A 15,163-nucleotide genomic window follows, 5' to 3' on the forward strand; every position below is an offset into this window, starting at 1 on the left:
TGATACAAATACATTTTTACTTTTTGATTAGCCAGTTATAAATGAAACTGAACCTCCTCTCAAAATTTAAGTCTAGTTATGACATCATATAAAATGCTAAATGAAAGATTATGTTATATATAATCTCATCATATCTAACTATATAGTTCAGTATGAAATTATTCTTCTGTCGTCTGCCCAACTACTGAAGTACTTTCACCCCTCCATGTTTTTACTCCTGAATGGTGTCTCCTGTCTAGAATGCCCTCCTTTTTCTCCATCTTAAAACTGATGAAATGCTATAGGTAGCCCAGCTCAAATACCACCTTCCTTGAGTTTTTACCTGCTCCCAGAGGGAGTGCCTACTGCTGCCTATGGGTCTCTAAGCCCTTGGTAACTACCTCCACTAACTTCCCAAATTGCTTTGTGGATGGTTTCATTGATGTGCTTTCCAATAGATTAGAGCTCTGTAAAGACAGGAATTATGTTTTATTTATCTTTTCAATCCCGGCGTCTAGCAGAAATAAGACAACAATTCTTAATGTTCTATTTATTTTTAAATTCAATGTATGTATCTTTTTTTCAGCTTATTCATTTGGACTATGACATCAATTCTAACATCCAATTGAATTCTTCAAACAACCCATACCTAATAACAGCTACTCTTTTCATGTTGGTTTTTGATGCTCTTCTCTATTTGATATTGGCATTGTATTTTGACAAAATTTTGCCCAGTAAGTAGTAACAATATTGTGATTCAACACAATTTCATTCTTTGCCTTTCTTTAAAATAAATGTCTAAATGTATTGGATATAAATTATTAAGCATTTTTTTTCAAAATTTCTAAAATAAGCCTAATGGTATTCTGAACTTTGCCTATAGAATCACGTTCTAAGATCTTGTTCTACCACAACACTTTCAATTGTTTACTTTTTAAACGAGACACCTGCAAGAGGTTAAGGATAATTAAACAGTTAGTTCTTGTATCAGAACTAAATGAAGAATGCTAGTGCTTGATACTGGATCTTAGGAATTTCTAAATGCTTCCTCAAATGATTGCATTGACGTGCTGTCCTACATATTCCTTAAAATGGTGACAGATCCAATATTTAATTGCCTCCTCTTCATGTAGCTGAATACGGACATCGACATTCTCCCTGGTTTTTCCTGAAATCCTCTTTTTGGTTTCAACACCAAAGAGCTGATCATGTGCCCCTTGAGAATGAAACAGATTCAGCTTCTTCACCTAACGACTCTTTTGAACAAGTGTCTCCAGAATTCTATGGGAAAGAAGCCATCAGGTAATAAATAAATTACATGGAGGTGCAAATGGAGAACAGGTAAGTGATCAGAGATCTATCAGGCAAAACACAGATGTGGCAAAGAGTTCCTTCAGTGCCTCTTTGTATCCGCTTGCATCCAGGCTGCTACCCTCATCAAAGGCTACGTTCCTTCTTAATAGCACGTTCTCACATTGTCAGTATTTACATTTACAAATATCTTATGGTGTAGCAACAACCACCAATGAATAAATAATCTTCATATTTCCATTTTTCTTATTATCTCTTTTTTTCTCCTCTTCATGCTTCTTTCTCTTTCTCTGCCCGTTCTCTTTATGAAAGACACTGTCATCAACTCCATTGTTATTCTCACCCTCTTTTCTGTGATTCACTTTGTCCCTCTCCTCTTTGCTTCCTGATGAATAAGATGAGAAGGAAGAGGCAGGTGATGCAGAAAAGGGATGGGAGACATCCCAGAGAGATGGGAAAGAAGCATAAGTCAGGGATACTCATGTCGTCTTCCCTCCAAGATGATGTATGTGTTTTATTGATGCTGATTGCTGTATTTCCAAACACCAGAAATCCCTGCATTCCCTAGATCTTTGCTCAAAATTTGTCCATCATTCAATGTTACCTTTGTCTCACTCCTCAAAAAAATTTTTCAATTCACCCCCTCCACTTATCTGTTTTAACTCTGAACATTTATGACACTTACAGTCTCTAAATGTTTAACTTCTAAAAACATAGGTTTAATATGACCAGACACCATAGAACAGGATTCTCTCATTCCTCATGTGTTAGTGCTGTGTTATGAAGAATTGTGATCTCCCTTAAAGCTGGAACTTTAAATTGTGTGTCCCTTTCAGGCCAGAATCAGGTGCTATCACAGCAGTGATAGAAAGCCTTGAATACTGAGAGAAGGCATTTTGATTTATCCGGTGGGCAAGAAGGAAGATATTGAAAGTTTGTGAATCATATGTAACAAGATTAGCCCTATGATCCAGGAAAATTATCCCCAGCAGTGCATGGAGGCATTGAAAGCAGAGTCTACATATATGATTATTGGGGTAGTCTAGAAGGTTTGATCTATGAATTGGCAAGCCAAGGCTGTCTGTCCAGTTTCATTGCGGTGACCTGCACTGCATCCAACAGACCAGCGCACAGAGCTTTGAAGCTCTGGGTCCTTCTACCCAGAGGCCAAGCCAGTCGGATTTACAATTACCTCTTAGTATAGAAGGCAGAAGAATGGAATGTCAATTAAAACACATTATTGTGCCAACCGCAGAGTAGATTCTACCTAATCTAGAATCTACTACCTAAACAAACGTTTAAGGCTAAATTCTATTAAAACATATGGGGAAAAAGCCATTATTCATTTTGTTTATGAATTCCTTATGAAGGAATAAAACAAGCTAACACCTGTTACTGCCTAAAAAAGAAAAGAGACGTAAACAGAGGCTAGGAAAAGCCCAGCAACTGGCCCAAAGTCACACAGTTTACAAAGAGAGGCAGTATTTGAACCCATATGTGCTCAACTCCAAAGCCATTGCACCTCGCTGCCTATCCTCTTCATAATTATTTCTGTACTTAATTGGATTATACTCATGCTATGGACTGAATCGTGCCTCCCAAAACTCATCTGTTGAAGTCCTAACCCTCAATGTACTGGTATTTGGAGATGGGCCTTTGGGAGGTAATTAGGGTTCGATGAGGTCATGAGGGTAGGGCCCTTATGGTGGGATATCCTTATAAGAAGAGGAAGAAAGACCAGAGCTCTCTCTCTCTCTGCAAGATGGCACTGTCTGCAAGCCAGGTAGAGATCCCTCATCTGCTGGTTTGTTGTAGGATGTAAAAAAATAATGCAGATAAAATGCACAGGACCTGGCTTATAGTAGACCGTCAATACATTTTAAATCTTTCTTCTCTATAATCAGTGTTCCTTTCTTCTCCCTCTTTTCTCATCTTCTTTGGCGGTGTACTATGTTTCAAGCCTTTTGCATTCTGCACATGGTATCTTATTCACTCTACAAATCAACCATATGAAATAGTTAATATTGTCACCCCCATTTTACAACTGAAGAGCTGAACTCAATAAGTTTTGAATCCACAGAATTTGGGAGAGAGCTAGTGAGTGGCACAACTGGACTTGAATCAGAACAGTCTGACCCCAAAGCTCTAACCTTTCTGTTAGGGTGGTCTCTGTTTCTCTTCTCTTCTCCACCAGAGTATTTCCTAAGCATTGATTTTATCTCCTGCTTTCCTCTCATCCAGTCATTTGTCACAGTCCTTACAGCATCTATTTCTGTGTGCTTGCTGCTGCCTCTGTAGTGTGATGTGTTCCCTTTATGGTGATCAGGGATGCTGCCTCTAATGAGATACCCTAGATGTTTCTCCCAGTCCCTTGGGCCTTTGTAAAGGAAAGAATCCCCCGATTTTCTCACAGCCTCAAAGACTTGATTTATCAATCTTCTGTCCACCTCTGCCATGTCTTCAAAACATTTTCCTTTTCTTTTCAGAATAAAAAATCTTAAAAAAGAGTATGGAACAAGAAAGCATGAAAAGGTAGAGGCTTTGAAAGGTAATAAAATAGCATCATATTTAGCATGGCTGTTTGATTTAGTGACTATGCCTCACCGTTATACTGTCTTGGTAGAGACCAAGAGCGAATATCCCAGATGTCGTGGCTCACCTTTATTTGAACACATTATGCTTCCTTCTAAGTAAATTAAAAACCATGCAAGAATTTTAGAAGGTTGCACGCACCATTGATATCTTAGGGCTTTGAAAGATGTGTGATAGCATCACGATATTCTTTATTTTCAACTCATCATATTTTCTAATCCTAAAGCTATCTTTATTATAGTCAAGCTATTTTTAATGACAAAACTGCTTTTATCCAAAAAATTCCTAATCACATAATAATATATCATGACAAGGTTACAATATAAAATGCGTATTATATGAGATGCAGTTTTAAAGGAAAGAATTTTGAGATAGATTTTATTTTGAATATTGCTAAATATATACGGGCTGTAAGAAATTATAAAAATTTTGGAGAATGTAAAGTTACTATGTAGGCTGTGAGTGTAATCTTTTTGTAATAATGCCAGGCTTGGTGTTTGACATCTATGAAGGCCAGATCACTGCCCTCCTTGGTCACAGTGGAGCTGGCAAAACGACCTTGTTAAACATGCTTAGTGGACTGTCGGCCCCAACATCAGGTGAGAAGACAATTGTCCAATGACAAGAACATGGGCAAATGAATCAACTGTGCGTTTCATTAGTTAATTAGTTTCATTAGTTAATTTCAATAGTACTTTCGTTAACTACTAGTCACAGTCAGGTATTTAAAAGTTTTAGAAGTGTCTTCAAGTCATTATTTTATAGATTTATGTTCGATTGATTTAGGAAAATCTTTGTGGTTTAAATATTTCATGATAAGTGGCTTTATGCTTACTAATTGGTATTCCAGCTGGATCAGAAATATTGTGATTATTAAATTTTTAATTAGTCAATAGTGTATTCCATATAGGTACAATATGTTTAAAAGACTCCAGCGACTGAAACACGTTGTTTTCCATTTTAAAATATCTTAAGTGAAGCACGACACCTTATCTTGATGCTAACTCTCACTTTCCACTTTTAGGTTCGGTCACCATCTATAATCACTCACTTTCAGAAATGGCTGACTTGGAAACTGTCAGCAAACTCACTGGAGTCTGTCCACAATCCAATGTGCAGTTCGACTTCCTCACCGTGAGGGAAAATCTCAGGCTATTTGCTAAAATAAAAGGGATTCAGCCACATGAAGTGGAGCGAGAGGTAGATGAACATGTTAGATGTCACACCGATATGAAAATGAACTTGTTGACCTAGAAAATCCTAAATATATTTGTCTTCTTTCTACACAATTCATCACCTAAAGGCCCTTTGTAATGAACAGCAAAATGATAGTGTTTTTAAATATAAACATTCTGGGTTTTGGACTAAATATTCTTTATTTGGTTAGGTACAACGAGTTTTACGGGACTTAGAGATGGAAAAGAATCAAGACATTCTTGTTCAAGATTTAAGCAGTGGGCAAAAAAGGAAACTAACCTTAGGGATTGCCATTTTAGGAGATCCTCAGGTAAGTGCAACCAAAATTACTGGTGAAATCCAATTGAGGGCTGTGAAGCTATTGTATTTGATCAAACAATCTGCAAATGATAAATATAAGACAACTGTTACAACGAAAAATTAAGTATTAATATATCTGTCCCAGTACTTTTACAAGTAGATTGCCATCTAAAAAAATTTTGCCTGAAAGGGGGAAATTATTTTATATGCTTTCCTATCATGCAGGTTTTGCTATTGGATGAACCAACTGCTGGATCAGATCCCCTTTCAAGGCACCAAGTGTGGAACCTCCTGAAGGAGAGGAAATCGGACAGAGTAATTCTCTTCAGTACCCAGTTCATGGATGAGGCTGACATCCTGGCTGGTGATTCTTGGTTTTCTTTTATGTATTTTAGTGAGAAATTAGGGACATGTGTGAAATATGTATAGATATGTCCCAACATAGCTGCCACATGTGTGACTGCCATGAACCAAGACAGGAGAATCTTGCTTTCATCCATTTGAGTGTCTACATCCCCAAGGACGTTGTGTCATGGAGGTATTCTGATCCTACTACAAAGAAGCTCATTGGCTGTAAAATATACAGCATACTCTCAAAGATATGTTATGTTTTATTCAGTATGAATGTCAGTTGGCATGGAATAGATCTTTTTGAAGTATGATAACTTTTCTAAATATATGAGAGAAACAACTAACATATCTTTGTTATTAGTTGACAAAGAAAGTGCCTTACATGTGACCAGAATTAGAATGTATCTATTTTAGTGGGTCGTGCTCCTAAATTACATTATTTATTAATGGATTTGTTCTTTTATAAGTAGTAAAAAATAATCTCAATACAAATTTTTGGTTCTTTTTACTTAGATAGGAAGGTGTTTATATCCAATGGGAGGCTGAAGTGTGCAGGCTCTTCTCTATTTCTGAAGAAGAAATGGGGCATTGGCTATCATTTGAGGTACAGACCTTATTGTTGGAATATGTTGGAAATGTTGGGCACGGTGAAAACAGTATTACCATGTTAAAGTAGACTATCCAATTAGTAAGTTCAAGAGAGCTGTGTTAGAACTATGCCACAACTCGTTTGTTCTTAACTAGAATGAAGGATAAGTGAAATTGTAGACACTGAGAACATTAGGATGATTAAGCTAAGTTTAAATAAAATTTTTGGAAAATATTTTCACAACATCTTGTTTGCTAAGAGAAATTTATTGATATTATAGGCCCCTCTCTTATCATATTTCTGATGTTTATTTTTGTTCATCATGACAATTCCATTAGCCTCCTCTCTGTTCTCCCTGACTTCATTTTCTCCCTCATTCTTTTGTCTCCTTCTCTTCCTGATAATAACTATTATCATTATTAAGTAATGTCTATCACTTATTAAGGTTGGCTATGTTTTTAACGTAGTTAATTATTTAATTTTATTAAGTTTTTATTTATGTGTTCCTAAGATACTTACAAACTGAACACTCATATAATCATTTTCAATCCTCCAAATAATTCTAAGAGGATGGTATTATTATCCTCCTTTGACATGCCAGAGAGTTTTAATAATCTGCCCAATCTCATATTATTCACAAGTGGTAGAATCTTTGGACCAAGATTACAGGTGTGATATGAATTGTTCTTTATACTTCCCACTAAAATATTAATATTTCTTTAAAAAATTTCAAACCACTTCATCCCCTATGGTTAAATGGATCCCCCTATCATTTACTCCAAGTGTTTAACCTGACCAAATCTACCATTCCATCATGATTGATAGGTTTGGAACAAAAAAATGATAAATTAGTTAACGTATATTGACTATATTGAGGGTTTACTTAGCACAAGGCCCTGTGCTCTGTCATACATACTTTATTTTATTCTGTGCTTTAAAATTCTTTGAGAGCAGAGTATTATTTCATCTCACAGATTAGAAAACTGATGCTCAGAAATATTAAGCCTGAGCTCTGGATCATGGGTCAGCAGGATGTAAGGACCATGTTCTTTGATTATACCAAATTACCTCCATTTTTGTTCCTACCATGTTCGTCTTAGCTTCTTCGGAGTTCATACTTTACTGCAAAGAGAGAGTTCAAAGTTGAGTTTTGAATAGATGTAGACAAAATGGGGCATTCTCATCCACCTCACTCCGGCCAAGATCTAGCTGAATATCTCTTTTTCCAAATAACAACCTTCAAGTCACCTTATTTGTCTCTATCTCTCATGCTAGTTCTTCTGCCGTGTTGTATGAATTATACCATTTGGACTACATTAGTATTTTTATGTCTTGCTTCTTCCATTAGAGTATACATTTTTTGTCTGATAAATATTAATGAAGTGACAAGCACATATGACAATTGTTTGTAGAGATAGTGTTAGAGAAAAATAACTTTAATTTACTCTTTTTAAATGTTAGTTTGCATCTGAATGAAATGTGCGATCCAGACAGTATAACATCGCTTGTTAAACATCACATCCCTGATGCCAAATTAACAGCACAAAGTGAAGAAAAGCTTGTATATATTTTGCCTTTGGAAAGGACAAACAAATTCCCAGGTAACAGAATGCAGAGACCACAGAATGATTTATAATGGTATTACTAACAATAACAGTGGTATTAAGAATGATGACTAACATTTTAATGCCTACTAAGTGCATGGCACTGTGCATTAATTCATTTAATATTCCCCACCCCAAGGTCACTTCTAATATTAGCCTCTAACATCCCCACATCACTTATGACTGAACTGAGACACAAAGACATTAAATATGCTTCAAGTTGAGACACGTGCATTTAAGAGGCACGAGATAGCATCAAGCTAAAATTAGGAATATTTGGGAAATATGTTTCAGGAATGAATGAAAGAGTGTGGTCCGGACAGGAAAAGATCTGTGAAAACTTCACAGAGCAGTGAAGGGGGCTAAGGGAATGGTACACAATATGTAAATTGTTTTATAAACACCATGACGTAATGTTATAATCTACGTTAATTATGATCAATCTGCATGTTGCCAAACATTCTAAGGTTCATGACTTTGCTGCAAATACAAAATACTGGAGGACCATTGTCTTTACCACTTTTCTCTCTGCTCTCCCAACATGCTGTTTCATTTCCTAAGAGTTTTGAGGTAGGTAGCAATTTTTTTTAAAAAAAAAAGTGCAACTCATTAAAATATGTTTACTTTATCAAGTTCCAGGAATTTTCCAACTTTTAATGGAGAATCCTGGGTCCATTGCTGAGTGCTTGAATCAATAAGCCTGCCAAAATCATGGTTAGAGAAGAAGTATAGTACCAGGCAATAGGGTGCAGTTGTTGAAAGCTCAGAAGCTAGAGCCAGACTGACCAAGTTTCCGATCCCAGCTATGTCGTTATTAGCTCTGTAATCCTGGACAGGTTCTATCACTTTTCTGTGCCTCAGTTTCCTCATTTATAAAAAGGAGACGATAATATTACTAACTTTATAGGGTTTTTATGAGGATCAAATGATTTAATATATTTAAATTTATTATTACAATATTAAATATAAATAAAGCACCTGAAATAATACCTGATATCTAGTACCTATAGTATTTCACCAAGTCTAAGATGCCCTCTACTACAGGGTGTGCTACCAAGAAAGAAATAGAAAGAAATAATGCTGACATTTAAAATATGACCTACCTGCATTTATGACACATGCTCATTTCAGATACGTTAAAAGATGACGAAATGTATTCATCTTAGAATCAGTGAAATAACGGTAGTCTTAGATGCATACGCAATGCCTTTGATATATGTATCACTTACGAAAACAGAAATCTTTATGAAACCCTCCAAGCAAAGTGTTACCTGATTGCTTATTAAATGCATTTCGTAGGGGAAATGTACAATTTAGAGAAAAATTGAAAAAGAACTAACACTTAAGTGGATTTAAGGACTCATTAGAAATCACGTCATGAATATATCTCTATTTTCCTTTAACACACCATTAAGATAGAAACATTTAATTTCTATCAATATTTGAATTATTCTTTATTCTACTTTCAATTTTCCTGAACTGTCCTAGGATCATTTCCAATATCTTTTTTTAAAAAAGTAATCTTTCAAAATGACCCACAAATCCCTCATGAAGACCAACACTCTTTCAAGGCTCCTATGTAATTTTCACACCATGGTCAAAAGCTGAAAGAGGAGAGAAAGAAAGTGAAACGTTGCATACGTGCTTCATCTTTTCCTTTAATTTATATACTTTGTAACTAAGGACAATTCTGCAGCACCTAATTATTTCTATAAACGTTAGTTCTGTTTCATTTGTTATTATATCGCTGAACAATTATCCCTAATGTGAAAGCACAAATCTCTATTGTCTGGAAAATATTCCATAATTAACGTAGGTTTGGAATTATGCATTTCCTATTTTAGTTTGGGCTGCTGTAACAGATACCATAGACTGCCTGGCTTACAGTCAACAGATATTTATTCCTCATAGCTCTGGAGCCTAGGAAGTCAAAGATCAGGGTGTTGTCACAGTTGGGTTCTGGTGAGAGACCTCTTCTGGGTTCCAGACTGCTGACTTCTCCTTGTATTCTCACACGGCAGAGACTAGAGAGAGGAAGCAAGTTTTCTTGTGACTCTTAGAAAGGTGTTAATCCCTTTCATGAGGGCTCTACCTTCATGACCTCATCTAACCCTAATCACCTCCCAAAGGCCTCACCTCCTAACACCATCTCATTGAGAGGTAGGGTTTCAACATATGAATTTTGCGGGAGATTCAAGCACTCAGTCCACTCATAACACTTCCTATAATCAATATAATTAAGTTTTTTTAAACAGTAAATAAAATACAATAATTTCTTCAAAACCCCCAATAAAACAGTTTTCTAAGAATGAAAAAGTAAATTTTTAGAATTTTATACTCAGGAAGTCATGGAAACTAACACACTATACAGATTATTTTAGAAAAAAGGAAAAGTCTATATCATAGCACTATTTCTGATGAATGCATTTGGCCTATCACAAATGTTTTCTATTTTTGAAAAATATAGTTATTATCAAGCTCATTGCAAATTATATTTTTTGATGCATTTTTGTGCCTACTTTCAGACCTTTATAGGGATCTTGACAGATGTTCTAACCAGGGCATTGAGAGTTATGGGGTTGCTATGACAACTTTGAATGAAGTGTTCTTGAAATTAGAAGGAAAATCATCTCTTGATGAATCAGGTAAACAAAGAAAACTTGAATTTTACCTTTCTGTGCAATATTTTATCTTGAAAATATGCTTTTAATGATGAGGTTACATGCTTCTGGAGGTGCCATGATTCAGTCTGTTCTTGGGAAAACTTAGAGCAAACAAGAGATGTATTTCTGTCTCCTTCTTCCATCTTTTTTTCAATGCTAGTCTCCAATCTTGAATGTCTTATCTTGTACCAAGCATTTTACTAAGCACATGGGATACAGAAGTGTGCAAGAGTAGGTCTTTATGGAGCAGACAACAAATGTGTAATGTAAGTGCTATAGAGAAAAGTAAATTAGAATCATAGATTGACTGTTACTTGTAGTATTTTGAGGCTGTTATTTCATTGTCTTCAAGATTCCATTATTGCTGTTGAAAGATTTTCTGTCAGTCTAATTTGTCATTCCTTGAATATTCTGCCTTTTCTCTCCAATTACTAATTAATTATTGCCTTGTTTCTGGTTACTATCTTCCTACCGTGTTTACTCTTTACTATGCTTTTTCATTTTCTATTTCTTTTTCTTATTGATCAACTATTTTTTAAATCTCTCTTTTATCGACTTTTGAAGTTATGAACTTGGTATCTTTTTAGTGGTTACACTTAACTTTTAATGTACATGTCTTATAACTTTCTTAAAGTCCAAAGTTGGTCAGTTTCTCTGGGCTCCTCTTCCAAAAGAGGTAACTTTTACCCTGTTTTCAACCATGGCTATATTAAAAATATTGTCTCTACCAATTTCATATTCTTAGTTGGAGAGGGAATCTATATGTACTGACTCTTCCACTTTGGTCAGAAATACTAAGATTATTTATCTCTGGCATTGAATAGATTTTTCTAGGCTAAATATAAATTTCTTTTCATTGGTTTCTGTGGAATGAAGTAAGTCCTTTAAAGCTGCTGACAGAACTTTTTTCCAGAAAATACAAGATTTTCTTTTATTATATCATTTTTTCTTCTTGTATTATATCATCTTTTTTGCTTCATTTCCCATTTCTTTATTTGTTTCTCTAGTAATGCCATGAATTAGATTTGCTGTGTCTTTGTTCAAGACTCTCTACTTTGACACCAATTTGTGAAAAGATAATGATAGGAGCATCTAAAAGATGCACATCTACAATGGTACTTTATAAAGCACTGATTTTGCATTTTATAGATATTGGAATTTGGGGACAGTTACAAAGTGCTAGGAACACAGACACAGGAAGACTTGTTGAGCTGCAACAAGTGTTGTCTTCCTTTAATGAAACAAAGAAAGTAGTCAGCGGCCTGGCTCTCTGGAGGCAGCAGCTCTGTGCCATAGCAAAAGTTCGCTTCCTCAAGTTGAAGAATGAAAAAAAAACTCTGCTGACCATGTGAGTACCCAAGTGTTTCAGAGCTGTCTGGTCAGTGCTCTCAAAATAAATGTGAAACAAAAAACAACTTCATATAAAATAAATTCCAGCAACAGCATATGGTCTTTTTAACATAGAAGTCAGTTTTTAATTGCTTAGGGTGGGAATGTAATTAACTCAAAGAAAGCTTGGGGTTTTTCTTTTAATTTCGAACAGAATCTGCTCTTATGGAAAGGTTTCAGTAGTTTTTCAGAAGCATGGAAGTTAGCACTTAGGTCTCATCCCAAACACTTGCCTTCTTCCCTAAAGTAGCTCTGTGCCAGGGCTTATCTTAGTCAAGGCTTCATGTTACTATCTGGAACCTACTATTTGGTTCCTATAGTCCTCTACAGCTTCAGGTTCTTCATTGGGTAATACCTCCTGTGCTACACACAGGACACTCATTCATTCAAAACTATTTGTGAGTGCCTCTGCATAACACTCTGTGTTAAATGTCTGTAACGCTTATGCAAATAAATCAAACATGAGATTCAGCTCTTGAGGGTGATTAGAGGTATACTACAAAAGCATAGCACAAAATTAGGTAATTTTGCCAACTGTAGCATTCAGTACAACAGAGATTATGTCCAAATAGGGGCATTTGAAGAAGAATTTTACATGAGAAAGAATTTGAATTTGGTGTGGGAAAATGGAACATTTAGCTAAGAAAAAAAAGAGAATGGAAATTCAGGCACATGGAGAGGTCCTGAGCATGGAGATACAACGGGAATCTGAGGAAATGTTATTAGCTTAATTGTAGCATAGAGTGTACAAAAAAGTAAAAATAATTTTGATAATGCACAGAGCTAAAGAGTTTGGACGTTATGAACAATAAGGAACCATTGAGGTTTTATTTTTTATTTTGAACAGATAATTGATATAATTATAACAGAATGCCAAGAAACTTAATTGGGCAACAGTGTAAAATTGGTTTGGAAATAGTAGACTTTGGAGACAAGGAAAACAATCATTTAAGACATACTGAAAGAGGTCAGGAATGAAATAATTAAGGTCCAAACTTGAAATGTGGAAAAGAGAAGAAGAGGCAAGCAATAATGATGATAAGAGAGAGAGAATTTTCAACCATTTGGAAAAGAGACTCAAAGGAGGGAAATGAATATAAAATGACTGAGCTTTGGAGGTCAAGTGAATGAGAAAATGTTGTAATTTGTAGAAAGTGGGAGCAGGAGGGAGAAAAGGTTCAGAGTGTAGTAAGTCTGGGAGCTGGTGATATGCCAGTTTGCAGTTGTCCAGAAAAAGGAAGAAATGCAAGACTGAGACATGAGACAGCGCGAAGAAGTGAGCATTGGAGAGAGGGATTTAAGAGTCATACTCAGCAGGCTTCGTAAGCTTGAATGAAACGTCCAAAGCTTGGGGGGAGGAGGCATTCAGAGAGAGAAAAATATCAAGGATAGCTACATAGGAATAATCTCATTTTAGGAAGAAGAAAAATGGGGGGAGGGGAGCATGATTTATGTGTTTGGTTAGTGTTTATAATTTATTTCTATTATAACATCCATTATTGGCTCAAACTTGAAAACCAACAAAAGTTACCAGAGACGAATTGTTTTCTTTTACATTTTCCTCTATGTAGATTATTGCTTTTTGGCATTAGCCTTTGCCCTCAGCTTTTGGAACATCTATTCTACGAGTTATATCAAAAAAGTTATTCTTGGGGACTGTCTCCTGATATGTACTTCCTCTCACCGGCACAACAACCGCAAGCTCCTCTGACCCCCTTACTGGTCATCAACAAAACAGGTGAACATGGGGCTAAAATGCAACTTTTAAATCCTGGTTCTTGTTGAGAGATTCCCCGGACAACATAAACCACAAAGGAAAGATAAATTCTTTATGTTTTCAAAAGCACGTATGAGGTGGAACAGGAAATTAATTTCAAAATGAAAAATACCACATTGAAGAGTTTGTTTTAGAAACACGTTATGACAGCCTTACTTAAACCTTAAAGCTTATTGCACAAAGCAACACAAAGGGATTTAAGAAGGTGGATCATTGACTGGTCTTCAAGGTCTTTCCATAACGTTTTCTAAGTACTATACATTCTTGGTCTCTGGAAAAAAAAAATCTGTTCCAAATTTGTAAGAAAATAGAAGATTAATATCTTCAAGGATTATAATGTTAATTTTAAATAGTGTTTTTACACTAACAGAAATTATAAGTAAATGTCTAGGCTCTAGGTAAAGGAACTTTGTCATATCCTTGATATTAGAATGGATTTTGGTACCACAGCATCAATTCTGCCTTCTTAAGGAAATCCTTAGATAGTCCTTATTGTGTTATACTTTGAGTGACATCGTTTATTTTTTTCTCAAATATTAGTTGACCATTGTTTTTCTTCACTTTTACTTCCTTTGATCTTTACCTTCATGGTAGGATCAAGCATTGATGACTTTATACATTCACTGAAGCAGCAGAACATAGCTTTGCAAGTGGATGCCTTTGGAACTAGAAATGGGCTCAATGAGTCATCGTACAATGGTGCGATCACTGTGTCAGGTGATGACAAGGTATGTTGGGCTCTGATTGCTGCATCTCACTAAAGATGGAATATGAATGTACAATTTGAATAATACATATCAACTGACACAAAAGGCCAATTTGACATAAACAAATGGGATATTTCTCATTTTTAGAGGAGAAGCTGGACTATAAGTATTTGCCCACAGTCTCAGTTAAAACCGTATATAATGAAATCTTCTTTGATTTTATTCCTTATTAAATGGTATGCACTACTATAATTAATAATGAATTTAAATCTTATTAGCAATTGCATTCCATTCCAATAATTAATTTAAATCTTATTCTTACTTGAATTTTAACTCCAATGACATTTTGATGAATCCTCCAAGCATGAATCCAATTAACGCCTACTGTGCACTTCAGCTCCAGTTACAAAAGAAATATTAGCTCTTAAATTTTTTATGGTAAATTTTTGTGTGGTTTTTGTGGGAAAAATACCTCAAGTCCTACCTGCTAAATTTTACACAAATGGGTCAAACCTTCAGATAAATGTTTATGCTTAGCTATCTGATGTTTAAAAAAAAATGCCTTAGTTTTCTGCAACTCAAAGAGCGGTTCATGAATCAGCATCATTGGATCACCTGGGTGCTTGTTAGAAATGCAGGATCTCAGGCTCCACTCCAGACCCACTGAGTTAGCATCTGCACTTTCATAAGATCTGCAGGGGATT

General features: G+C 35.5%; 1 protein-coding gene across 6 annotated transcripts in view; it reads left to right on the forward strand.

Moving 5' to 3' along the window:
* Positions 1-15,163, forward strand: part of ABCA9 (ATP binding cassette subfamily A member 9) — a 65,215-nt gene that overhangs the window by 15,079 nt on the left and 34,973 nt on the right. For 5 of the 6 annotated variants that reach the window (XM_070561521.1, XM_070561522.1, XM_008537772.2 and 2 more), the window contains 13 exons: positions 566-713; positions 1,113-1,281; positions 3,777-3,838; positions 4,371-4,481; positions 4,907-5,082; positions 5,270-5,389; positions 5,605-5,743; positions 6,244-6,334; positions 7,781-7,920; positions 10,449-10,568; positions 11,736-11,934; positions 13,547-13,713; positions 14,347-14,480. In XM_070561521.1, coding sequence (XP_070417622.1) covers positions 566-713; positions 1,113-1,281; positions 3,777-3,838; positions 4,371-4,481; positions 4,907-5,082; positions 5,270-5,389; positions 5,605-5,743; positions 6,244-6,334; positions 7,781-7,920; positions 10,449-10,568; positions 11,736-11,934; positions 13,547-13,713; positions 14,347-14,480 — 1,776 coding nt within the window. The remainder of the gene's footprint in view (positions 1-565; positions 714-1,112; positions 1,282-3,776; positions 3,839-4,370; positions 4,482-4,906; positions 5,083-5,269; positions 5,390-5,604; positions 5,744-6,243; positions 6,335-7,780; positions 7,921-10,448; positions 10,569-11,735; positions 11,935-13,546; positions 13,714-14,346; positions 14,481-15,163) is intronic. The other variant, XM_070561523.1, reaches the window with a different exon arrangement.

The sequence above is a fragment of the Equus przewalskii genome, chromosome 10 (genome assembly GCF_037783145.1).
Source record: "Equus przewalskii isolate Varuska chromosome 10, EquPr2, whole genome shotgun sequence".
Lineage (NCBI taxonomy): Eukaryota > Metazoa > Chordata > Mammalia > Perissodactyla > Equidae > Equus > Equus przewalskii.